The sequence below is a fragment of the Symsagittifera roscoffensis genome, chromosome 3 (genome assembly GCF_963678635.1).
Source record: "Symsagittifera roscoffensis chromosome 3, txSymRosc1.1, whole genome shotgun sequence".
In the NCBI taxonomy this organism is placed as follows: Eukaryota; Metazoa; Xenacoelomorpha; order Acoela; family Convolutidae; genus Symsagittifera; species Symsagittifera roscoffensis.
In genome coordinates, this window is record NC_087064.1 from 61,052,502 (window position 1) to 61,080,500 (window position 27,999).

At 39.0% G+C, this 27,999-nt stretch overlaps 1 protein-coding gene and 1 non-coding gene across 2 annotated transcripts in view; one reads left to right on the top strand and one right to left on the bottom strand.

The window, feature by feature from the left end:
* Positions 1-392: 392 nt before the first annotated feature.
* Positions 393-27,999, top strand: part of LOC134842481 (Fanconi anemia group I protein homolog) — a 77,725-nt gene continuing 50,118 nt past the window's right edge. The window contains exons 1-7 of the mRNA XM_063858843.1: positions 393-507; positions 4,809-5,565; positions 5,722-5,875; positions 8,274-8,523; positions 8,940-9,231; positions 14,134-14,328; positions 27,868-27,998. Coding sequence (XP_063714913.1) covers positions 396-507; positions 4,809-5,565; positions 5,722-5,875; positions 8,274-8,523; positions 8,940-9,231; positions 14,134-14,328; positions 27,868-27,998 — 1,891 coding nt within the window. The 5' untranslated portion in view covers positions 393-395. The remainder of the gene's footprint in view (positions 508-4,808; positions 5,566-5,721; positions 5,876-8,273; positions 8,524-8,939; positions 9,232-14,133; positions 14,329-27,867; position 27,999) is intronic.
* Trnam-cau (transfer RNA methionine (anticodon CAU)) lies at positions 9,888-9,959 on the bottom strand. Its single transcript has one exon. It is a non-coding gene; the product is annotated as a tRNA-Met (tRNA).

Below are 27,999 nucleotides of genomic sequence, written 5' to 3' on the forward strand. Positions count from 1 at the left end.
AATTATTGACAAAAGCTGATTCCTAAGAGAGTGTGGTTGGGTTGGAAAAGGAAAGCTATCATTTTCCTCTGAAGATTTTCGCCCATTGCTCTTTTTTTCGGTTCTTCTTGGGTTAGTTTTATAAATTTGACAGTGGAGCGATCGGCAAAAAAATCATTTTTTTGCCAAAACATTTCAAACACGATGTTTGTGAAACAACTTTTCAATAGTTGGCCCGAAGCATAAAAAACTAATTAGGTTGGATATTTTAAGTGATAAGGTAACCTTGGAATAATTTTTGATGTTCATCTTAGATATGGCCCTACTTGACAATGAAAGAATACGCGCTTTTCCAAATGTTGATTTTTTGTCAAATGTATCATTCATGGCCAGACGGTAAAATTTTAAGAATTTGAATGACGCTTTGTGCAAAAGATCCAGACGTGGATCTGTCTCAATTTCTGGCTCTTCTGAACTGCAATCAAAGTCCTCAAGACGATGAAATGAATGTGGATGGTAGAAACACAGGTAAGAGATCTATCGGATAAACAAGAAGAAGGTATGCATGACACATGTAACAAACATCAAATATGGCTTTAAGGTCAAGTTAAAAGTCAATTTATTTCCTTCGCGAACAGCAAAATTCAAACCACCAGCCAAGTTTTCTAGGGATTCCGCAAACAGTACTAAGACGCTGGATTCTTAGGATGCTTGAAGAAACCAAACTCTTTTTAAGAGTCGATGCACGTAGTCAAGGAACTTGTACAGGTTGTGCTGATTTTTTTTCCCAGGAAAAGTAATAAAATGTGTGCGTTCAAATTTCATTTTTCGCGGTTTGGTTTTTAATTTCTTTTAGAGTTCAGTTCATTTCACGTGTTAGTAGAAGGTCAAACTTCACTGCCGAACATCAAAAGTGTAAAGGTCACGAAAAACATGATCGACCTCTAGTTTCTAAAATGGAATTTAATTATCAGATATCTCATATCTCAGTGAATGTAAATTTTTACCTTTCGATCCACTTTTTTCAAATTGGGTTAATTTTATCAAAAAAAGTATCAATCATAAACTGTTCAAGAAATTCAAAGAACTTTAAAGTCATTTCTTTCTTAGAAGTTTTTTTTTCAAAAATAGTCTTTTTTTTGAAAAATAAAGAGCTTTTTTTTCTATTTCCTTGCGTTCATGACTCATTTCCAATTGTCTGTTGGCTATACTTCAAGTTCAAAGGTGGAGCTCAGGCGCGTCTTCTGTTTTAGAGGTAATAAATATTTTATCAAGTTCTTCTGCTTGAGTTTCGCAGTGTATTAGCTCCGACTTTCATCAATTTATCCTCTAGAGGAAGTGTTGTTTTCTTTTTTATTTCATTTAGGTTTCCATTGGCTGCTGAAACTATTTTGTCTTCCTGCTTCTAACAAACTTTTTGCTTCTTTGTTTATGTTTTTTTCCGTGTCTAGGTAGTTCAGTGTCTAGGTTTTTATCGGCTGCAGATAATGAGCGATGTTGTCGCAAGATGTAATTTAATATCTTTTTATCAAAACTTTAAAACTTGGTGCTTGATTGTATCAAATGTAACAACGATCATCATAAATTGTTAATCACCTGGGTAACAAGGAGGGACCGATTTAGTGTGTACGGGTTTATGGACTGTTCTGGAAAATCCAGATATTAAGTGGTTTCAGGGCGTTCTGTGAGCGTCAAATTATTGAGGTCGGCAGGTTCGCTTGGTCCTGAAATTAAGCAGGTCAGAAAGCTCATTTGGTCCTGAAACTTATGAGGTCAAAAGGATCGTTTGATCTATGAGTTCCGACAATTATTTGCGGTCGGAAGGTTGTGTGGGGGGGGAGGGTTCTCATGCTTGAAGGACCGAATGCTTGAAAAATTTCAACCAATCAAAATCGCCAAGCGTTTCTACTGGCTAAATGCCTTTCTCACAAAATCGAAGTCAATATTAACAGAAAATGTATTAAATCAGTGGAAAACAATAAAAAAAATTACGAATTGCGGGTTAGAACCCAATACGATTTAAATAATTATCAAAATTAATGAGGTCAAAATTTACGAAACCTTCAGTCTTGAAAACGCATCTGCTTATTATCCAATCGGTCAAAATTAACACTAATGGCCTGGATTTATTTTCTTACTTTGAGATTTTCACGATTTATTTTGAGATTTTGAATACTCAATTCTGATTGGCGGAAAGTAAGCTAAAATTAATTTCAAGCATTCGGTCCTTCAAGCATGAGGGACGCCACCTTGTGTGGGTACTGGAAATTCTGTGATTTTTGTGTCATCCTTGTGGTCGCCAAAAATACTGCTGAGAGAATTTTCTACCAAGAATTCTCTTTGTTTCCCAACTTGGTTTTGAAGCGTTAAGAATCAGATTGATGAACAAAATTTGAGGATTAAGTTGAAAGTCAAGTTAACTTTTTTTTCCTCCGTGTGTGTATCCCCCATGTGTGTCTGTTTGTGAAATCTTTAGTATCAAGTCCTTTGGCTGAACCGAAAGGATTCATTTTTCGTACACAGAGAAATATCCATCATATGCTGGGCATTGTCTGTTTTTTTTGTCGATACAAGGGGAAAAAAGGACAATAGGGCAAAAAATTGAAAGTCTATGATTTCTACATTTCTTTTCCATTAAATAGATAGATTAAAGCGCGTGCAATTTTTTTGAAGATTTTAATCGATCTATCTATCTATTATTTTATTCGCATTTCATGTGACACATGTTTCAGAAGTCCCTATGTTGACATGTTGAAGAGAACCCTATGTTTGCATGTTTAAGCTTTTTCAACGTATTTTTTTTGCATGTTTAACGAAGGAGTTTTTGCACGTTTAAGCTATATCATATATTAAAATGCTCAAGAAATTTCATTTGACACATATTGTTGTTTTCAAATACCTATGTTGTTCTGTTTAAAGGCCAAGACATTACAAGGGTTGAAAAGTTCCCTCAAGTCATATTTCTTCCTACATTCGCAACGTAAAACTATCAAAGTTTTTGTTTCACAATTTACTTAAATAAAATTGAAACTCTCAACCCTAAATTGCGTTGCTTTCAGGGTACATTCAGGGATTGCAAATATGGCGTCCAAGTATGACTGCACAAATTCTGTTGGTTTTCGAAATATGGCGTTTTTTTATGATTTATTCATTTCTTTTTCAAAAAATTTGATATAAAAAATAACCGAACTTTAAACTCTCAACTCTGTAGTGGGGGGATGTCAGGGTACACTCAGGGATTGCAAATCTGGCATTCAAAAATGACTGCTCAATTTTTCTTGGCTTTCGAGATATAGCGTTTTTTATGATTTTTTTTCCATTTTTTTAAAAATCAATTTAGATATAAAAAAAACTAACCGAACTTGAATTTCCTTACATTATAGTGGAGTGCTATCAGGATATACTCGAAGGCTGCAAATCTAGCGTCCCTGTATAACATCTCAAGTCTATTCAATTTTCAAGGTATGGCGTTTTTTCTGATTTTTACATTTTTTTTTGAAAAATTTTGAAAATAAAAAAATAACCAAACTTGAGTTTCTCAATCCTATAGGGATTTGCTATCAGGGTAAATTCAAAGGTTTCAAATCTGACGTCCAAGTATGACTGCTCAAATATTTTTGGTTTTCGAGATATGGCGTTTTTCATGATTTTTTTTTCAAAAAAAAAATAGATGTAAGAAAAACTAAACGAACTTGAATTTCTCAACCCTATAGTGGGGTGCTGTCGAGGTACATTCAGTGGTTGCAAATATGGCTTCCAAGTGTGACTGCTCAAATCCTTTCGTTTTTCGAGATATGGCGTTTATGATTTTTTTTTTTTTTCATTTTTTTTTTTCAAAAAACTTAGATGTAAAAAAACTAACCCAACTTAAATTTCTTAACCCTATAGTGGGGTGCTATCAGAATGCACTCAGGAACTGCAAATCTAGCGTCCATGTATCATGGATCAAATCTTTTTGGTTTTCGAGGTATGAATATTTAATAATTTTTTCTATTTTTTTGAAAAATAACTAAGCGATCTTGAAATTCTCAACCCTATTTGGGGGTTTCAAATCTAGCGTCCAAGTATGACAGCTCAAAACTTTATGATTTTCAAGATATGGCTTTTTTTTCCTAAAAATTATAGGCAAAATTTGATGGGTAAAGGGTGATGTTTTGGGGTTACCTAAAATTTTCTGGGGGAAGAGATGTCTGCCAAATATTGCGGTTTACTCGAAACCCTCATGATGGAAAAAATTTATCCAGGCAAAATTTTCCAGCAAGACAATGCCATAATCCATAATTGTTTCCACGAAAACGGTATTAAAATTTTGGAAAATTGGCCCCCATAATCTCTACATTTGAATATTATTGAAAATTTATGGAATTACACGAAACAGAAGATTCGTGAAAAACACCCTACAACAGTTAAAAAAACTTATTCGTCAAGTTTTGGAAGAAAAATTTTGCAATTCCGGACGACTACATTCATCGGTCATATCAAACCATTTGTCGTAGAATTAATGCAGTTTTAAATATGCATAAAAAAGCATGAAGTTTTTGATTTTGGACAGTACGATGTCCTCTGATGAATTTCAAGTGGTGCTCACAAAATTAGCAGTCAGTTTAGTTTGATACCCGATTGTTGTTAATTGTCCAATATGGATGTCACCTCCCCTCGCCATCAAAAATCAGTTGTTTATTTGATACCCGGTTGTTTATTGTCCAATATGGATGTCACCTCCCCTCGCCATCAAAAATCAGTTAGCGATGAAGTCAATGATGCTACGAATAGGTACCGGGTCAAGTTCAACACTTAAGTCATTTTAAACTCAAAGTGCTTTTTTCCAGAGTCCCTAGAAGAGGCTGCCATTCCAGAACGAGCTGTTTCAATCTGCAAACAGATGACACAGGATGAGCAAACTGCTCTACAGCAAGACATAATAGACATTGCAGTGTCAGGAAACATGAATCTCCTTTCCAAATTGCTTCACTGCTTTGAATGGAACCCTGGCAGAGTTAAAGAGTATCTGCTAGAACTGATTCAGAGATCATTCATGGATGATTCTTCGAACAAAGACATTCTGGGAATTGTCAACGACTTCTTCACGTCTGAACTTGTATATTGCGAGGACCTCTCATGTAGTCTTTTCGTTGAGTTATTAGACTATATTTTGCATGTAATTTCAAACCCAAGCGAAGAAATTAAAAATGGCGATGCATTAGTTCTGTTGAAGTCCATACTTGAACGAATTGGAAATGAACATAATATGGCAAGCGTGGCCATCTTTGATCAAAACTTGCATCCTTCCTCAAGCGTTGTTGTTGTGATGAAATATTTGATTGTCGAGAGCGAATGGAATTGTCGTTTGTTTTTAAGTCACATTATCAAATTAGTCTCGGAAATAAATTTTGCACTCATGACACCTTCGAAAGATTTGCTTACTTCGTGGATTCGGAGTTTATTCACGAAGTTGGAAGTCGTATCGGTTGATGATCCGACTCAAGTTCCAACAGTGTTCGGGTTGCTGTGTCAGTTCGGCTGTCAGTGGAATGCCTATGAAGTTTTGTTTTTAGAATCAGATCGTCTGATGAAAATAAATCAAAAGTAAGTGTTTAGTTGAAAAAAGCGTTTTTGGTGCAGCAGATGCCCGATTCTACCAGGCTTTACAAGTTATTAGTTGGCTCAAGAAATGATTTCAAAAAACCACTCAAGTAAACAGTTTCTTCAATTTTTTCTACCACTTTCAATTTAACGTTTTAGACTGAGGAGAAACGAGGAACTGCGCCCTGAGCTAATCGAAAGTGAGGCCAAATGCGTGAACAGCTTTCTTCAGTTGTTGAGACTGAATCCTGATCTGACCAAACGGCTGCTCAAATTTGTACAATCTAGACTGTCTTCTTGTACTTACATCCACGTGAGAACATTTAAGATAATCACGCAAGTGGTGCGTAAGTGTATGTAGTGTTATGTTCCGATTCAACCTTTTCTGGTTGAAGAGTTATGTAATTAGAAAAACGAAAGGTGAGACTTCATGTTTAGTAAATTAAATCAATGCGAGAACAGTTCGATTTAGTGTTTGTTTCCTCTTTAAAGCAGTTTTTTGTATATATAAGCACTTGACGGGGGTGATTTGAAATAAGTTGTGTTGACTGGTACAATGCCAGTAATACGGTAATGTGGTTTTTACCCTTAAAAGCTTCCGTTTTACTGTGCTGTCAACCAGTGCAATTCATGAGAATGGAGCTGTAATTACGGGAAGGTCTTGATTTTGAGTACTTTTCAAGTGATTTGTGGGCTTATCGCTGGCGGCATTTGACCAGACTGGTGAATAACAGTCGAGACTTAGGCGAATTAAAGTTTTACAAGCAAGGAAGCAGTTTTTCAATCGACATCGAGATGATCCCGCTGACGCCTTCAGGACTCCTATCTTGCGCAGGGCCTTGTCAGTGGTTTTGGTGCAATATGTGACAGCATGGCGTATCAAAGCTAACGCCTGGAATTGTGAAACTTTTAGTAACATAGAGATACTAATTATTTACATTTGCATAAAGGTGTTTGGTTAAGTTCTTTATTATGAGATGGAAAAAAAAAACGTCAGAGAGTGCTTTTAAAAATTTAGATGATGCCCTAAATATGTAAGCAAGCGATTGGATAATGAGGGACGTCATGTACACAAAAAAAGAAAAAAAATGGGTGATAGCGCAGTGTTGGCTAGTCGGCCATTGAACTAATTGCTCAGTCAGTGAACAAGTTTCAGGGAGACCCGATAGTGCAAGGTGGTGTCCAAGATGTCCTCACCTTTTTAACTCTAAGCAACTTAACACCATACAATTTCACTGGCTGCTTTTCGTAACCTTAGCAAATTAAAATCACTACAATTTAAAGCTTATTCTATAACTTAACATCGTTTAAATCCAAAATGAAAAGAAATTTTACCTCGGAGGGGACAAACATCAAAAATTGAAGCGAGAAAAACTTGTCTTTCGTTGTGAGAGCAAATTGGAGGGCTGTATTATTTGTTACTGGCAAAATGGAACTGGCAACTGGTTGAGCCCTTTTAAATGCATGATGGCATTTAGAGTATTCAATTTTCTCTCTGAAATATTATGATGATCTCGACCAATTCGTTGTTTTCTTCGTTGTCTCGGCAAATTCATTGTTTTCTGTAATGGCAGATACTCGACATTTATGTGTTTGGTATTGTGGGCAAATCCAGTTTTCGGTACAAAAGTTATTTTGCTTGAAATAAAATTCGTGGCCTGACGCTGAGAATAGGCTTGTTTTAGACGAAATTTTGGATTCAAATGAAGACTCAGTCATAATTGATGTTTGCGTTTGTTTATGACTTGAGCACAGCGTTAAATGAGTTAGAATTTATTTTTGTTAGATAGAAAATTTCAAAATTAGCACTCGCAGGTTTTTTTTTACTAATCGTGTTGTTTTAGTGAAACATCTTATTAAAAGGAAATTACGAACTAGTCGATAAGAGTCGCAAATAGTTTAATAAAGCTTTATTTTAGGATGTATGACTGAGATAAAGCAAGTTTTTCAATGTGATGCGCCCGAGTTTTTCAGTGTGATTAACTTTGGTGTGATAGGAGTTAAGATAAGGGATTCATGCAGCAATAATTTTGGTGTTAAGTTATAAAATAGGAGTGAAATTGTTGGGCGTTAAAATGTTAAGTAGTAAAATGATTAGGTAGTAAAAATTACTATGTTAAATTGAATCTTATTAGATTGTAGGACACCAGATATTACGTCATTCTTGCGTACCAAAAATTGTAGAAATGTTGATACGCGCCGTGACTGGTGTGGTTTGTGGAGGGCGAAATGAGGTTGTTAAATAGAGAAAAATTGGCTATCGTGTGTCTAATATCCTCACAATCCTAAGTTTTTCTAGTTCTCTAATTAGTTAATTTCTCTGATATCAAGACTTTTTATGTCTATTCTTCAATCAAAAATGACCGTAAGCCTAATAAATCTGGAAATTGATTTGTATATTGAAATTTCACTACTTCGATTGGTAACGAATCTCCTCCGCTTTTGATTAGCTAAATAAATGGTGAAGCAGGCGTAAATTATGAATCCAATCTAGCAGTTAGTCATACCTACCATTTGAAATAATGAGATAGTTATGGGGAGGCGAATTTTTAATTCAAGTGGACTTGGATGTATCTGTCAGCTTATCCGGGCCGATGCATATGAACACATTCTATGTTCATTCGATCACAAAATTGAATGCAAATCAAACAAATTTTTTGATTCGGTTTAATTAAACTCCAATGTTACGATGAAGCTTTGAAATGTTCTAGATGTCGACGTTCTTTTTCTCTGTCTGCCTCTCTTCTCTCGCTCCTGGATCTCCGACTGGAAAACTGTTCAAAGAGTCTATGTCCAATCTTCTTAAAAGGCAGGTGTCTTCTCTATGTGTAAATGAGCAGAATGCTCGGAAATTGATTCTGTTCAGCCAGCAGTTGCCTGAGACCAAATCTCTCGAAGAGTACATTGATGAGTGCATAGAGGTGTACAAGGCAGGAAGCGCTGCATATAAACTACTGGAAGGTACCAGTAATTTCGTCGAATCCGAATTTCATTTCATACTGTTAAAATATGGCGGCTCTTTTCCACTTCCCCCTCCCACCTTTCAAAATATCGAGTTTTATGTTTTGTTTTACGTGTTATTACAACTAAATGCGTGATATTACGATATAAAGTATGAAGAACAAATCTGTTCATATTTGTCGATTTGTTCACCACGCCAAATTTCATAGCATTTCGACATTGTTAAATAAGTTTTCAAAATTGAATTTGAAAGGGGGGAGCTGGAAAAGAGCCAATATGGCAACCATTGTCGTGGAATTCGAACTTTATTTCAAACTGTGAAACTATCGCCAGCCTTGAGTTATATGGCCTGTAGATTTTTGATCCAACGCAGCACAATTGTTACTTCTGACTCATTTCAGTTTTCCAATCTCTAGGTATCGTGAACTTCGGATTCCTCGTGCTTGACAATTTTGGACCACACCCCTTCACCGTCTCATCTTCCAACTCCTCGCCAGCTTCATTCAAAGCGCCCGTTCCCCACCGACCCCTGACAAACAGACAACAGGTGTGTCAATTGGCGGCAGATGTGTTAGAGAAAGTGTTCACGCAGTTCGAGATCTGCAGGCCGACTGTGTTGATGACGACACTGACTAAGATGTACATTCGAGCGTCCAGTAAGGGAGCAGTGGTACATCACTACTCACAACTGTTTGCGAAGCTTATCAGGTGGGTGTGGGTCGAATGGAGGAGGTGATTCTCCACGATACTGGTAAAAAACTGAAGAAAAGGGGTGTATTTAATATCAAATATAATATCACCATGATGGAGGAGGAAGATGGGTGGGAACTAATGGACCTACTGGGAACCTACTGCGTCTAAAGAATTGGACCCTAGATCATCCAAATATTGTTAAATTGAGTTTTATCTGTTTTTAGGAGAGCTCAAAGCTTTTCTGCCGCCCCACCTGCATTTTGTGGCATTTTTAACTTTTGATCCCGTTTTACAACTGGCATGTATGACATGTGAGTTAATCTAATTACAAAAACAATTTGTTCTCAAACCTAACCTCGTAAGACTTCCGTTACACTTTAAAGTTGATGTTTGTACGCAATGCGAGAAACTGTAGAGGTGTCGAGCTCGGAAAATTCTTGTGGCCACCCTTAAATTATTCGAAGTTTTGTTGAACAGGTAAAGGTTTGAGCAGTTAGACCGAATGCTGAACTTCGAATGTGATACTTTAATAATTGATTTTTGAATTTTTCCTGAACTGATATCATGGGATATGAAATAATTGTGATCGGCCATGAAATAAAAGTTAAGATGCCAAAAATGCTAACTCATTTATAGTTTTTGTCTTTCTATTGAAAGAATCAAAAATGAAGTAGCAGGAGGTAGTTTCGATCTACCGACCTCTGGGTTATGGGCCCAGCACGCTTCCGCTGCGCCACCCTGCTTGATGACTATGTTATCAATAAAGATGCCACTTTAAATGTAGTTGATTGGCATGGTTTGGTATGTAGTCTACTTTAATTATATTCAAACCCAATGGTCTAACCGAGTCTAATTAAACCGAATGGTCATAGCCAAGTCTAACGTGCGTTATTCGAAAATGATAATCTTCATAACGATATTTGTACAATTGCAAGTCATCGCTCAATTCTGCAGAGTTGAGTAGAATTCTGACCAATCCTGAAGTTTTTCTAAATGCGCCTGTGAATCATACTTAACATCGTAACATCACGCACTTAGCCATAACAACACAAAAAACAACTATGAAAATCTTAATTTTGAAAGAGAAGGGAAAAGGAAAAGATCAAATTTGTTCACCATGAAAGTTTTATTGCATTATGTCAATATTAAAATAGTTTTTCAATTTTGAAATCCAAATGAGGAATAGTAAAAGTTTAGATTTTTTTTAGCAGGAAGTAGTTTCGATCTACCTTCCTCTGGGTTATTGGCTCAAAACGCTTCCGCTGCTTCACCCTGCTCGGACTAACAGTTTTATGCGCAGGGTGACGCAGCGGAAGCGTTCTGAGTCCATAACCCAGTTAAACTGATTTCAGTAAATCAAAAATGTTAAGAAAACAAGGCTCTTTTACACTTTCCCACCTTCAAAATATCGATTTTATGCTTGTTTTACGTCGACTAGTTTTACGTTGATTGTTTTAGTTTCAAAGTCGACTAAATTTCCATAAACTGAATCCAAAATACTCTCGAAATGCCTGCGAACGCCACTCGCTGAATAATTCCCGCCCCCTTCTCTCCCCCCAGTTGGTTTGTTCAGTTGTTCACACTGACATGTTTTCTATCAGTTTAGAGCATCAAACGTAATTTTAAATAAGCTTTCGTGAATCGAATTTCAGGAGCAAATCAAGGGGGCTTGGAAAAGTGCCCAAATTTGTTCACAAAACTGTTTAGTTCATCATGCCAAATTTCATTGCATAATGACAATGTTAAAATGGTTGGAAAAAAAAACCAACAGATTTATTCTTTACACTTTACATCGTTACATCAAATATTTAGCAATTTTAGCCACAATCAAACGTTAAATAACTTTGAAATAGGAAAATTTGAAAAATTGGGGGATAAGGCAGAAAAGTGCGCAAATCGTTTCAATTTGTTTAAAATAGTGGCTCTTTTCCAGTTCCCTCTATGAAGTTTTCTATTATAAATTCCCGAAAGCCTATTTAAACGGACGTCAGCTTATTGTATTATTAAGAACCTTCTTTTTTTTTCTAATCTAAGTCACGAATATTAGTGCCACTTTTGAGGCATCTTTAAAGCTTTTTGATAGCATTTGCTTTGACAATCGAATAGTAATAAGTAAACACAGCTGATGCCTTTTTAGTTCATCAACTGAACCAAAAAAAGCTATTTGTCTCAAACAACAAAGCAAAAAAACTCAGATAAAAACTCAGAAATTTTTCTAAACTCAATATATCTCACTATTTTTTGAAATGAATTATTTATACATAATGTGGCTTTATGTTTTCCGATTTGTTGCATGCAAAGTTAGTGTGGGTGCCTTCAGTTTGTTATATTCCAAATTATTACTTGCAAAGTTATGTCTATTTGTATTTGGTGCTACTTTTGCTGAATCGCATTCTAATTCTATTAGCATAGGCAGCTGCTTTATTCGCGACGGTACTACTATGATAGAGTGGTCCCTCGAAAAAACAACTATGATAGACAAGTCCTGCATGCATTCCACATATGATAAATTTGAAAACTAATTTGTGTATAAATTATTCGTTTCAAAAATCTTGCAAAATATGCTCAGCCAGAAACTTTTCAGATTGAAAATTGTAATCACAACTGTTTATTTATTGAAATTTGCTCGCTTTACTTTATAATACGGTTTAACAACCATATTATTGAATTGACTTATTTGTCATCAAAACCCAATATTGGCGGTTTTTTTAAACTTTTCAACCTTAAAATGGTGAGGGGGAGGTTTTAAGAGGTAACAAAACATGAAATTCGTATGAAAATATACTGCGACATCTTTCTGAATGACAAAATTATAATGTTAAACGATTTGAGAGCTCTATGTCTTATTCTCAAGGGACCTGGTTATGTTCAAGGGACCACTCTTTAATAGTAGTACCTTCGCGACTAGTGTTTGTTGTTGCTTAAGCGTGCGTGGCTGAGTGGTTAGTGCGTGAGACTCAACGTCTCTTAGTGCGTGAAACTCAGAATCGGTTAGCGAAAAATTAAAGTTTTTTAAGCAAGCTAATCAATCAATGAAATTTTGAAATATTTCAACTTATTTAATGAAGCGAATCGGTGGGCGAAAAATTGAAATTTTTCTTATTAGCCTATTCAAGCGATGAAATTTTGAAATGTTTTAATTATTTTCCTGAGCGAATTGGTACGAAAAAATACAAAATTTTCCCAGGCAGCTATTCAATCTACAAAAACTTAAAAATTTCAATTTGTTTCACAAAGCAATTCGGTCTGCGAAAAAAATGTTTTTCTGAAGGAAGAAATTCAAGTTATTTTAGACCGAATAGGTACGCGAAAATTTTGCGTTTTTACATGCAAGTTATGAAACAAGATATTTCGAGTTATTTCGTAAGGGAAATTGGATTGCAAAAATTTATTTTTTGAAGCACCTCAAGCAATGAAACTTATAATTTTTCAAGGTATTTCACGGAGCAAATCAGAGGGTAAAAAGGTTAAGTTTTTCCTATGCAAGCTATTCAAGTTATGAAATTTTGAAAAGTTTCAAGTTGTAGACCAAATCGGTTTGCGAAATAACCAAGCTTTTCTAAGCAAGCTATAAAATTTTGAAAAGTTTTCCATGCAGAGAATTGTCATTTCGGATTGCAGCAAATCCGATCGCGAAAAAAGTTCGTCTAATGTAGCCATTCAAGCGATAAATCTTTGAAATATTCAACTTTATTTCATATACCGAATCGATTCGAGATTATTTTAAGTTTCTGTAAGCAAGCTGATCAAACTGAAATTATGAAATTTTTCATAAAGTTATTTCATGAAGGGAGTCAGTCGCATGGCAAAATTTTTTAGTTTTTCAAGTTTAACTTTGAAATATTTCCAACACCGAATCGGTTCGTTAAAAGTTGTTTTTTAAGCAAGCTTTGAAAAACTTCAAGTTATTTTAGACCAAAAGGGGTTGCGAAACCTACAAGCTTTTCTAAGCAAGCTATCAAATTTTGAAAAAAAGTATAATTATTCTATGAAGGTTAATTGGATGGCAAAAAGATAAGGTTTTTCTGTTGCAGACATTCAAGCGATAAAACCTCGAAATATTTCAAGTTGGTTCTTAGACCGAATCCATCGCTTGAATGAAGAATTCAGTTTTCTTGCAAAGGAATTCGAGCTATTAGAACAATTTCAAAAGTTTGGAATGTTTCTTGGCGTAATTGTTTGCTTCAAAAAGCTTAGCTTTTTGTGAGCAATTGCAAGCTATGCAAACAATTGAATCGTTCTAGTTTTTATTGCTTCAATAGCTTGCTTAAAATTCGAATATTATGACACATGCGCAAGCCATCAACTTAGATTGAAATCAAATATGTGCCCTGTTTACTTTGCTATAAGATTAAAATAGAAAAATTCCTTTCTACTTGGGCTGGCTAGTATGAACAATTTTAAACAACTTCATACCCCCCTCGGTTTACCCCCTCCCCCCTAGTTCACCTCTCTCACGTTTACCTCCTCGCACGAAAAGTGTTCAAAATTGTTCACTTTTATCACTGAAAGTGTTTAAGATAATTTTTAACACCAAAAGTAATTGTCAATAACCTTTTGGAATTGATGTTTGAGCAAAACTTAAGGGGGTGGAAGTAGCCTTCAATCTGAAATCCTAGGACGTATCACAATCAAGCGCGTTTATCGAATTTTCAGAGTCTTTTATTATTTGGGGCCCAACTTTGATGATTTTGTTAGATCGAAAATTAGATCATGTTCAAATCTGATCGATAAAATTTAACGAAAACTCATGCCAGCAACGTTTCTTTATTAGGCTCTTTTCGACTTTCCCTCCCCACCTTTCTGTTTTCACTGTTGTTTTAAGGGTAATTACTGATGAAAAACCTGTAATGTTTCGATGAGCAGTAAAGAACAGAATTGAATTTCAGCTACAAAAATGTTTGCTGGTATTTTTAGACTGGCACCTACAACTGTATTCGCCAAAATTGACGAACTGAGCAAGTGGTTCGACTACATCCCACGGCTACCGGGTGCAGTGGTCAGGGATATTTTACACGGAGTACGCCCTCTGATCAAGTTGAATCCGAACCTCAGAAGGGAGCTGGTCAACGTCATCAAGGTCGCTCACAGATCCGGATGCGAGCACTCGAGGTAGGCGATTTTAATCATTGATTGATATCTTATTTCGATATCTTTGTCATACTGCCACTGCAATAGCAGTAATTGGATGATATCTATAACCTTCAGTGCTATTAATTATTATTAAGATGTGTCCCAGGTCATTAAATCAGAGACATTGGTATACAGCTGAGAGCTCAAAGTAACAACTGCTGGACTTCTCTCAGTAGCTATAAAAGCAAAAGAGAAAAACATTAATTCAAGCCAAAGTTAATACCTTCTTGAGTTACAAATTAGTTTTCCATAGCGATACCTCATAGGATATTACATGGCGCAGCCAGCAGGATTCTCAGCTCAGGACAATCGTACTATGTGAATACCAGTATTTTGGGAGACAGCAAAACTAGATCCACCGTGGCAATTTAAAATCTGGTTTGAACAATTTCTAATAGCGGTGACAGTAAAAGAAAATGTAAACCCAGAAGTTATGCTGGAGGATCCGAAAGATATTCTCGAAGAACCACCACCGAGAGCAGAGACGCCACGAGAGGGAGAAAATGAAGTGCGACGACAGCCAGAAACCTCAGAGATAAATTAGCCAGAGATCGCGTGATGATAGAGAATGAGGAGAGAAGAACACGGGGCCCAAGGTTGGCCATAATGTTTATTAAAACGAAGTACAGAAGAAACTTGTATCAAGATTTTTTCTCTCGCTTGTAACAGAAGGAAAGAAAAGATTCTTGCAGAAAAACGCGCATGCTGAAATTTAAAATGTCATTTAGGGAAATCACAGAGTTAGCATCGGTCTCATTTCAAAAGGTTAAATGCGTAACATATGAAAGATACAAATTGTTCACAATAGTGCAATAGCCAGGGGAAACGTTGGAGGCATTTTACGCGGTGCTAACTGCGCAAGCAGCCAGATCAGAATTGGAAGCACTTGAAAATGAAATCGTTCGAGGTTTATTCATATCAAAAATGAAAAACATGACGCTGCAAGATACTCTCACAATCGAAACGTTAGAACCAGAGGAGGTACTAAAGAGAGTCATAAAATTTGAACATAGCAATTTGACTACATTGGCGGTTCAGAAGACCAATGCAGCGGCAAAGGCAGGAGCGAGCTCTAGTTACAACTCAGCGGTGAAAATAAAACAAGAACCAGTGATGGCTGTCAGGAATTCGTCGGGAAGTACAAGAAACTAACAATATAAGAGAGATACTAATAAAAGACCAAACAATAACAGATCAAACAACTCCAGTGGAAGAGGAAAACCATGTAATCGACGTGGAAGGGCATTTTATCAGGGGCACTTGAAGATTTGCACAGCGTTGGGTAAAACTTGTAAAAACTGTGGGAAACCTAATCATTTCGCAAAGATGTGCAGGTCTCAACAAGTGAGCGAAGTTGAACAAGATTCGGAAAGATCGGAGGAGAAATGCGATGTTATAAGCGAAAGCTTCGGTTCATGTAGCGATTTCGAAGAAATGTCCATACAACCACATCGGCCGGAAGCCGAAAGAATGTCAAAACATGTGGGGGATAGAATCAGCGAAAACAACAGACAACTCGTTGGGGAAAAATAAAGTTAAAAAAATTGGCCTACTTAGAGACCCAACATCAAACAAAGTTAAATCACTAAAGGCCATGGTGAGAATAGATAATCAAATCTTTCAATTGACCGTAGATACTGGAAGTTCAGTATCTTTTCTGAATTGGGCGACGACAAAAGAAATAATCGATAAATCGAACAAAGCGAGATTCATCCCGTCCGATAAACTAAACTTCGTTACTCAATTCGTAGATTATAGTAAACAACCGATTTGTGTATTGGGGGCGTTGAAGACAAATCTACGTTCGGCAGGATGGGAAGTAAAAGGAGCTACGTTTTTGGTGACGGAAAGGAGAACCAGATCCATAATGGGGTTGGTTCTACAAGGACAAGTGGGGATCGCAACCACACAGAAAACAGCTCCAAAAGAACTATCAAGGTTTGACGTGCTCATGCGCGAGCTGTCTGAAGATTGGAAAAAATTGTTTAATAAATTCATTGATTTGTTTGTCAGACAGGGAGTTTCGAAAAATCACATTGTAAGCTCAAAATTTAAGTACCCGTTGCGCCCAATTCTAGAAAAAGGGAGAAGAATCCCAATCCATTTACAAAATAAGGTGGAGAAAAAAATTGAAAAAATGTTGACAGAGGGTCATATTACAAAGTTGGACAAGAGTTCAAGCGATTGTTTCATAGCTCCAATTGTAATAACGGTAAAAAAAGATGATTCGATGAAATTGGCGCTCGATGCAAAGCCAATAAACAGACAATTGTTCAAAACTAAATGTCAAATGCCCGACATAGACGAACTCATTGATGAGGTAAGCCAAGTAGTTACAGAAAACAAAGAGGGCAAACTTTACTTCACAGTGCTGGATCTGAAATAGGCGTATAGTCAGTTAAAATTGGCTGCAGACACAGCGAAACAATGTAACTTTAATAGCGTCGGTGGAAAGGCTACTGGGACATATAGGTTCCTCACAGGATTTTATGGTTTGACAGATCTGGCAGCCGAATTCCAAAAAGCCATCGACAACGATTAACCACGCAAAGAACACCTTTTGTTTCTTGGACGATATTCTCATTGTGTCAAAAGGCAATGAAACAGAACACGGAGTCTTAGTATAAACAGTACTTTAAAATTTAGATGACGAAAATCTAGCTTAGAAAATCTCGAAAAGCGAATTTTTCCAAAACCAGGTTGACTGGTTAGGACACCATCTCTCGGAGTCAGGGGTTAGACCAAAATTTACAAAAACAAAAGCGATACTAAACCTTTCCCCACCGAAATTGTTAAAACAATTGAGATCATTTCTGGGTATTATAAATCACCTACCAAAATTCATCCCAAATGCAGCAAGTCTAACAGAGAAGTTACGTCCTCTCCTGAAAGAGGAGAATCAAAAGAAGAAGTTAAAAAATATGAAATTACCTGTGAAAAAATTTGAGTGGGGGGATGAACACACAGTTGTGTTTAATGCAATAAAAAATGCAGTAGCGAACATTTCAAAAGTTTACTACTATGATGCTAATCGAGAAAAAGGAACAAAGGTAAAATGTGACCCAAGCCACAACCGGCTTGGGAGCTACATTAGAACAACGAACTGGAGCTACTTGCAGTTGTTTGGGCAGTTGATAGATACAAGCAGCACTTATTGGGTAGGGCATTTATCATCGCAACAGACCACAAAGCCTTAACCTCAGCCCTAGATGGGAACATATCAATTAAAACATATCAATTAAAACATACCAGATGGGTTGATAGATTATTGCCCTATCAATTTAAAAGAGTTCACGTTCCAGGGAAGGACATGGGGATAGTCGATTGTTTATCGCGTGATCCTTATAATGATCCTTGGCCCGAATCGGAAATAGACGAAAAATTTGTTGTAGCAACAATTAATTCCTTTCATAAAGCGATAGACTGCATGAGCAGTAGGCTAGAAAACACTGGGCGGCTCAACCGGAACGAAAATCTTCTAGAATGTTCTAGAAGGAATGTGGCGAAACAGTCATCGCATAGTGGTTGCTATGGCAACCAAAACGGTCAAAAACGAGCAAAGCTCGACCGGAACTAAATAAACCAACTTTCGCGACCGTCGAAACAGCTAAACAGCAACTCACAAAGAAAACAGATCACTTTTTCTTCATTTCAACCCAACAAACAGTCGTGTCACCAAACTGCAAAAACAGTCAGAAAAAATTCAGCGAATCAAAATCAGAAAAAAACAGACTCACGGAAGGAGATGTCAGAAAAATTCAATCGCTCCTACGACTGGTGGTCGGATACACCACAAGAATGGAGGAACGACGAAAGAGAGGAGAGCATCCTAGACACGAAGTAGAATCGATCACTTTCGAACACAAAGGAACTGTCAGAGGAAGAGGAGGTCACCGAAACTCTGCAGCGAACAAGAAAAATAATCTGAGGGAGTCGGAGAAATAAGGATAGTTCGGATAGTGAAACAAGGAACCAGTCAAGGGTCAAATGGCAACTATCACAGGACCAACAAAAAGAAGCGCACAACAGGCTATCTTTATTCTGGCAATTGATTGGGGGGGGGGGAGCCGAGCTTTCTACAGAACATCAATCGAGAAATAGTGGCAGATACGACAGAGAGCGTACCAGTACCAATAAGCATCGTGCCGGCCCAATCAGAGGAGAGAAAATTGAGCGATGTACAGGGCATTGAAGTAGACATGACGACCACCGATGAAATGGACGAAGAACAAGAAGTGTGCACAACAGTACCGCCAAAACGACAAGCACATAAACCAAAAGAAGACAAGAAGCTGCAAAAGCAGCAAACGGAAGATACACTAGACAACCTCTCAAAATTGTTTAACAAAAGCCTTCTCACAGAGCTGAACTCAGAGGACACTTGGATGGATCGGCTGAGACTAGTCATAGAACAGGGAGACGAACAAGGATTCGAGCTGATGGGACCCTATACTAATCCGCTGTGGTCACAGATGGCAGTACAAGACGACTGCATACTGGTGAATGACAGGCTGGCAGTACCACTGCAATTGAGACAGGCAGTGCTCAAGCGAATCCACCGGGGTCATCCGGGCCAGGAAGCCATGCCGGGAGTCTCACAGTACCTGTGGTGGCCGCATATGCATAAGGACATAGTGAATCTAGCGGAAGAGTGCCGTAATTGCACCAGATATGGTAAGAACGTAAAATATCTCATTCAGAAAAACGCGTCAAAACCACTACCACTGCTTCCGCAGCCGGGACAAGAAGTTCAATTAGATTATGCGGGACGGTTAGAAAACCACAGGGGAAAAAATCGACCTTCTAGTAGCTATAGATCGTTTCTCGAAATTTCCTTTGGTAAAAGTCACTAAATCAACAAGTGGAAAATGTACAGTGAAATTTTTGAGATCCTACATAGACACACTTGGCATTCTGGAATCAATCCGATCTGATAAATTTTCGGGATTTAAAGGGAAAACACTTAAAAAATTAAGTGGGGTCACCAGCCCACTGTACAAGCAGCAAGTGAATTCGGATCGGGATCGTCAGAGAGCAAAAGCCCTCAAAAAGCTACCAGAGGCAAACGCTCGTTGGAATGAGGAGCGCAGAGACGCGGCAAAAATCGATATTCGGAAAGTGGTTGACGAAACAGGACAATCTAACCTGGAGCTCAGGAAAGAAATGATCTACTCTTGGGAAAAATGATTTATCGAGGACTAAGAAGAGGAAAGTACACAGTCGCCGAAAAAGACGATTTTGGTAAAGGCGACTTGCGAAAGAGTGGCCAGGTGCTCCCAAAACCGTTGAAGTATCAAATAAAACATATCAATCACGGTTGACCCGATGGGTCGATAGATTATTGCCCTATCATTTTAAAATAGTTCACGTTCCAGGGAAGGACATGGGGATAGTCGATTGTTTATCGCGTGATCCTTATAAGGTTCCTTGGCCCGAATCGGAAATAGACGAAAAATTTGTTGTAGCAACAATTAATTCCTTTCATAAAGCGATAGACTGCATGAGCAGTAGGCTAGAAAACACTGGGCGGCTCAACCGGAACGAAAATCTTCTAGAATGTTCTAGAAGGAATGTGGCGAAACAGTGATCGCATAGTGGTTGCTATCGCAACCAAAACGGTCAAAAACGAGCAAAGCTCGACCGGAACTTAAGAAACCAACTTTCGCGACCGTCGAAACAGCTGAACAGCAACTCACAAAGAAAACAGATCACTTTTTCTTCATTTCAATCCAACAAACAGTCGTGTCACCAAACTGCAAAAACAGTCAGAAAAAAATTCAGCGAATCAAAATCAGAAAAAAACAGACTCACGGAAGGAGATGTCAGAAAAATTCAATCGCTCCTACGACTAGTGGTCGGATACACCACAAGAATGGAGGAACGACGAAAGAGAGGAGAGCATCCTAGGCCCGAAGTGGAATCGATCACTTTCGAACACAAAGGAACTGTCAGAGGAAGAGGAGGTCACCGAAACTCTGCAGCGAACAAGAAAAATAATCCGAGGGAGTCGGAGAAATAGGGACAGTTCGGATAGTGAAACAAGGAACCAGTCAAGGGTCAAATGGCAACTATCACAGGCCCAACAAAAAGAAGCGGACAACAGGCTATCTTCATTCTGGCAATTGATTGGGGGGAGCCGAGCACTCTGCAGAACATCAATCGAGAAATAGTGAGTGGCAGATACGATAGAGAGCGTACCAGTACCAATAAGCATCGTGGCGGCCCAATCAGGGGAAAGAAAGTTGAGCGATGTACAGGTCATTCAAGTGGACCTGACGACCACTGATGAAATGGACGAAGAACAATAAGTGTGCGCAAAAGTACCGCCAAAACGACAAGCACATAAACCAAAAGAAGACAAGAAGCTGCAAAAGCAGCAAATGGAAGATACACTAGACAACCTCTCAAAATTGTTTGACAAAAGCCTTCTCACAGAGCTGAACTCAGAGGACACTTGGATGGATCGTCTGAGAATAGTCATAGAGCAAGGAGACAAACAAGGATTCGAGCTGATGGGACCCTATACTAATCCGCTGTGGTCACAGATGGCAGTACAAGACGACTCTTACTGGTGAATGACAGGCTGGCAGTACCACTGCAATTGAGACAGGCAGTGTTCAAGCGAATCCACCGGGGTCATCCGGGCCAGGAAGCCATGCTGGGAGTCTCACAGTACCTGTGGTGGCCGCATATGCATAAGGACATAGTGAATCTAGCGGAAGAGTGCGTAATTGCACCAGATATGGTAAGAACGTAAAATATCTCATTCAGAAAAACGCGTCAAAACCACTACCACTGCTTCCGCAGCCGGGACAAGAAGTACAATTAGATTATGCGGGACGGTTAGAAAACCACAGGGGAAAAAATCGACCTTCTAGTAGCTATAGATCGTTTCTCGAAATTTCCTGCGGTAAAAGTCACTAAATCAACAAGTGGAAAATGTACAGTGACATTTTTGAGATCCTACATAGACACACATGGCATTCTGGAATCAATACGATCTGATCTATTTTCGGGATTTAAAGGGAAAACACTTAAAAAATTAAGTGGGATTACCAGCCCACTAACAAGCAGCAAGTGAATTCGGATCGGGATCGTCAGAGAGCAAAAGCCCTCAAAAAGCTACTAGAGGCAAACGCTCGTTGGAATGAGGAGCGGAGAGACGCGGCGAAAATCGATATTCGGAAAGTCGTTGACGAAACAGGACAATCTAACCTGGAGCTCAGGAAAGAAATAATCTACTCTTGGGAAAAAGGATTTATCGAGGACTAAGAAGAGGAAAGCACATAGTCGCCGAAAAGACGATTTTGGTAAAGACGACTTGCGAAAGAGTGGCCAGGCGCTCACGAAACCGTTGAAGGGGAAAATAATAACGGAATCAAACTCAACAGTAAAAAAAATTCGACATGGTCGATCTAAAGAAAATTAGATATCGCTCAAGCGAAGATTAGTCTACAACAGGACTAAAAACAGAACGCAAGGAAAAGTTCATCGGCGGAACCACAAAAGAAGTTGCAGCGAATCAGCTCTCTCGAAATTCTAGAGGATATAGACTCAGATGAAGAACTGCGACGGCAGGTGGAACTAGCTGACTTTGTGAATCCAATTGACCGATTTCAACAGAGCCAAACAGTCATAACCTCAAAAGACACCGAATCAGGGGGATCTAAATCTGGCCATCAAAAGAGCTAAACCAAATACAGGGGGACCTAGTTCGATTGGCGGTCCGAAAATTCAGGATGAATTCGCATTAAAGAAAACTGAGAAAAAATCGGAAACAAGAATCAAGTCGATCAGCCAGAAACATCGACAAAACAAACTGCTCCTGCAATTAATACCCCGGACAAAGACGTACAATCGAGCTCCACGCCTAAGAACAAACAACAAGCCAAATTGAAGAAGATCGATTTGACTTCTAGACCGGAGGATATTCTGGACACATTTCAGAACAGGAATTTGGCACCGGCAGACTGGGAAAATCTGGCGGATCAACTTCTCAAGAGTGGAGTACAAAAATTTGCAGACGAACTTAGAAAACACAGTCAGCCAGCCGTTGAACGGGACGAAAATTTCGAACCTCCTTCGGGGGCATCAGACGATTGTAGCGTTGAAGAAGCAGGGGTACGAAGGAGCTCAAGACAAACAAAGAGCAAGGAGCCAAAACGCTTTGGGGACCCAGTGAAACATTTATCAAGGAGGTCTCAGAAGAATTAACAGGGGGAGCTCTACTAAAAGCGGCACTTCAGGAGTATCGAAGACGGCTAACGGAGTTTAAAGAACGAGGTGACAGGCCAATGGAATCGAAATTGGGCCTTCTAGAGAGACATCTCTTTAGGAGGAAATTTGGCTATGCTACTCTGGGCAAAGGAGTGGACTGGAATCCCAGCTGGAGAATTGATCTAGAAGAAATTTAAAGAAACAAAAATCACAAACTTTTAAAAAGAATTGAGTGTCTAAAACTCTTGATACTATAAATTATTTCTTAAACCAGAAAAATTTATTTTCACTCGAAGGGGTATGTCATATTGCCACTGCAATAGCAGTAATTGGATGATGTAACTATAACCTTCAGTGCTATTAATTATTTATTAAGATGTGTCCAAGGTCATTAGATCAGAGACATTGGTACACAGCTGAGAGCTCAGAGTAACAACTGCTGGACTACTCACAGTAGCTATAAAAGCAAAAGAGAAAAACATTAATTCAAGCCAAAGCTAATACATTCTTGAATTACAAATTAGTTTTCCATAGCGATGCCTCATAGGATATCACAATCTTATACCACTAGCGTTTCTCCCCCTCGTATAAGTTCTCCAGCATTAGCTCGCATAAATTGTTTCGGCTGACACTAGTCATAGAACTGGAAGACAAACAAGGATTCGAGCTGATGGGACCCTATACTAATCCGCTATGGTCACAGATGGCAGTACAAGACGACTGCATACTGGTGAATGACAGGCTGACAGTACCACTGCAATTGAGACAGGCAGTGCTCAAGCGAATCCACCGGGGTCATCCGGGCCAGGAAGCCATGCTAGGAGTCTCACAGTACCTGTGGTGGCCGCATATGCATAAGGACATAGTGAATCTAGCGAAATAGTGCCGTAATTGCACCAGATATGGCAAGAACGTAAAATATATCATTCAGAAAAACGCGTCAAAACCACTACCACTGCTTCCGCAGCCGGAACAAGAAGTACAATTAGATTATGCTGGACGGTTAAAAAACCACAGGGGAAAAAATCGACCTTCTAGTAGCTATAGATCGTTTCTGGAAATTTCCTTCGGTAAAAGTCACTAAATCAACACGTGGAAAATGTACAGTGAAATTTTTGAGATCCTACATAGACACATGGCATTCTGGAATCAATACGATCTGATCAATTTTCGGGATTTAAAGGGAAAACACTTAAAAAATTAAGTGGGGATACCAGCCCACTGTACAAGCAGCAAGTGAATTCAGATCGGGATCGTCAGAGAGCAAAAGCCCTCAAAAATCTACTAGAGGCAAACGCTCGTTGGAATGAGGAGCGCAGAGACGAGGCGAAAATCGATATTCGGAAAGTCGTTGACGATACAGGACAATCTAACCTTGAGCTCAGGAAAGAAATGATCTATTCTTGGGAAAAAGGATTTATCGAGGACTAAGAAGAGGAAAGCACACAGTCGCCGAAAAAGACGATTTTGGTAAAGACGACTTGCGAAAGAGTGGCCAGGCGCTCACAAAACCGTTGAAGTATCAAATAAAACCTATCAATCACGGTTGACCCGATGATCGATAGATTATTGCCCTATCAATTTAAAATAGTTCACATTCCCGGGAAGGACATGGGGATAGTCGATTATTTATCGCCTGATCCTTATAATGATCCTTGGCCCGAATCGGAAATAGACGAAAAATTTGTTGTAGCAACAATTAATTCTTTTCATAAAGCAATAGACTGCATGAGCAGTAGGCTAGAAAACACTGGGCGGCTGAACCGGAACGAAAATCTTCTAGAATATTCTAGAAGGAATGTGGCGAAACAGTCATCGCATAGTGGTTGCTATGGCAACCAAAACGGTCAAAAACGAGCAAAGCTCGACCGGAACTAAATAAACCAACTTTCGCGACCGTCGAAACAGTTAACAGCAACTCACAAAGAAAACAGATCACTTTTTCTTCATTTCAACCCAACAAACAGTCGTGTCACCAAACTGCAAAAACAGTCAGAAAAAATTCAGCGAATCAAAATAAAAAAAAACAGACTCACGGAAGGAGATGTCAGAAAAATTCAATCGCTCCTACGACTGGTGGTCGGATACACCACAAGAATGGAGGAATGACGAAAGAGAGGAGAGCATCCTAGACCCGAAGTAGAATCGATCACTTTCGAACACAAAGGACCTGTCAGAGGAAGAGGAGGTCACCGAAACTCTGCAGCGAACAAGAAAAATAATCTGAGGGAGTCGGAGAAATAAGGATAGTTCGGATAGTGAAACAAGGAACCAGTCAATGGCCAAATGGCAACTATCACACGACCAACAAAAAGAAGCGGACAACAGGCTATCTTTATTCTGGCAATTGATTGGGGGGGGGGGGGGAGCCGAGCTTTCTGCAGAACATCAATCGAGAAATAGTGGCAGATACGACAGAGAGCGTACCAGTACCAATAAGCATCGTGCCGGCCCAATCAGAAGAGAGAAAATTGAGCGATGTACAGGGCATTGAAGTGGACATGACGACCACCGATGAAATGGACGAAGAACAAGAAGTGTGCGCAACAGTACCGCCAAAACGACAAGCACATAAACCAAAAGAAGACAAGAAGCTGCAAAAGCAGCAAACGGAAGATACACTAGACAACCTCTCAAAATTGTTTGACAAAAGCCTTCTCACAGAGCTGAACTCAGAGGACACTTGGATGGATCGGCTGAGACTAGTCATAGAACAGGGAGACGAACAAGGATTCGAGCTGATGGGACCCTATACTAATCCGCTGTGGTCACAGATGGCAGTACAAGACGACTGCATACTGGTGAATGACAGGCTGGCAGTACCACTGCAATTGAGACAGGCAGTGCTCAAGCGAATCCACCGGGGTCATCCGGGCCAGGAAGTCATGCTGGGAGTCTCACAGTACCTGTGGTGGCCGCATATGCTTAAGGACATAGTGAATCTAGCGGAAGAGTGCCGTAATTGCACCAGATATGGTAAGAACGTAAAATATCTCATTCAGAAAAACGCGTCAAAACCACTACCACTGCTTCCGCAGCCGGGACAAGAAGTTCAATTAGATTATGCGGGACGGTTAGAAAACCACAGGGGAAAAATCGACCTTCTAGTAGCTATAGATCGTTTCTCGAAATTTCCTTCGGTAAGAGTCACTAAATCAACAAGTGGAAAATGTACAGTGGAATTTTTGAGACCCTACATAGACACACATGGCATTCTGGAATCAATACGATCTGATCTATTTTCGGGATTTAAAGGGAAAACACTTAAAAAATTAAGTGGGATTACCAGCCCACTAACAAGCAGCAAGTGAATTCGGATCGGGGTCGTCAGAGAGCAAAAGCCCTCAAAAAGCTACTAGAGGCAAACGCTCGTTGAAATGAGGAGCGGAGAGACGCGGCGAAAATCGATATTCGGAAAGTCGTTGACGAAACAGGACAATCTAACCTGGAGCTCAGGAAAGAAATGATCTACTCTCGGGAAAAAGGATTTATCGAGGACTAAGAAGAGGAAAGCACATAGTCGCCGAAAAGACTATTTTGGTAAAGACGACTTGCGAAAGAGTGGCCAGGCGCTCACGAAACCGTTGAAGGGGAAAAGAATAACGGAATCAAACTCAACAGTAAAAAAAAATTCGACAGGGTCGATCTAAAGAAAATCGGATATCGCTCAAGCGAAGGTTAGTCTACAACAGGACTAAAAACAGAACGCACGGAAAAGCCCATCGGCAGAACCACAAAAGAAGTTGCAGCGAATCAGCTCTCTCGAAATTCTAGAGGATATAGACTCAGATGAAGAACTGCGACGGCAGGTGGAACTAGCTGACTTTGTGAATCCAATTGAACGATTTCAACAGAGCCAAACAGTCATAACCTCAAAATACACCGAATCAGGGGGATCTAAATCTGGCCATCAAAAGAGCTAAACCAAATACAGGGGGACCTAGTTTGATTGGCGGTCCGAAAATTGAGGAGGAATTCGCATTAAAGAAAACAGAGAAAAAATCGGAAACAAGAATCAAGTCGATCAGCCAGAAACATCGACAAAACAAACTGCTCCTGCAATTAATACCCCGGACAAAGACGTACAATCGAGCTCCACGCCGAAGAACAATTAACAAGCCAAATTGAAGAAGATCGATTTGACTACCAGACCGGAGGATATTCTGGACACATTTCAGAACAGGAATTTGGCACCGGCAGACTGGGAAAATCTGGCGGATCCACTTCTCAAGAGGGGAGTGCAAAAAATTGCAGACGAACTTAGAAAACAAAGTCAGCCAGCCGCTGATCGGGACGAAAATTTCGAACCTCCTTCGGGGGCATCAGACGATTGTAGCGTTGAAGAAGCAGGGGTACGAAGGAGCTCAAGACAAACAAAAGAGCAAGGAGCCAAAACGCTTTGGGGACCCAGTGAAACATTCTATCAAGGAGGTCTCAGAAGAATTAACAGGGGGAGCTCTACTAAAAGCGGCACTTCAGGAGTATCGAAGACGGCTAACGGAGTTTAAAGAACGAGGTGACAGGCCAATGGAATCGAAATTGGGCCTTCTAGATAGACATCTCTCTAGGAGGAAATTTGGCTATGCTACTGGACAAAGGAGTGGACTGGAATCCCAGCTGGAGAATTGATCTAGAAGAAAACTAAAGAAATAAAAATCACAAACTTTTAAAAAGAACTGAGTGTCTAAAACTCTTGATACTATAAATTATTTCTTATATCAGAAAAATTTATTTTCACTCGAAGGGGTATGTCATATTGCCACTGCAATAGCAGTAATTGGATGATGTAACTATAACCTTCAGTGCTCTTAATTATTATTAAGATGTGTCCAAGGTCATTAGATCAGAGACATTGGTACACAGCTGAGAGCTCAGAGTAACAACTGCTGGACTACTCACAGTAGCTATAAAAGCAAAAGAGAAAAACATCAATTCAAGCCAAAGTTAATACATTCTTGAATTACAAATTAGTTTTCCATAGCGATACCTTATAGGATATCACAATCTTATACCACTAGCGTTTCTCCCCCTCGTATAAGTTCTCCAGCATTAGCTCGCATAAATTGTAATTTTGTAGAGTATTCAACCGAAGTTATTTATGAGATAATGTTTTGAACTGGCGGAGACGAGTCCAAGGAGAGATTATGGTTTTCAGGGTGCCAGAAATGAATCAGTTACAAAGTCAAAAAATGTTGATTTCTTAGCAGCTTCACAGATTTTGTGAGCAGTGCAGTTTCGAGAAAAAATGGAAGACCTGGTCGATTGTAACAGGATATTTTCCAAACAGGATCTTCTGTTTAGGCTTATGAGTGCGTTCGGCAGTCTTGCAGTTCTGCGTAATCTCAAGCTGTCTCTATGTGGGCCAGGGTTTGAGGAAAGCATAGCTTGTTCCATCTCACTAAGTCAAGTGGCGACCAGCCTACAAGTGAATGG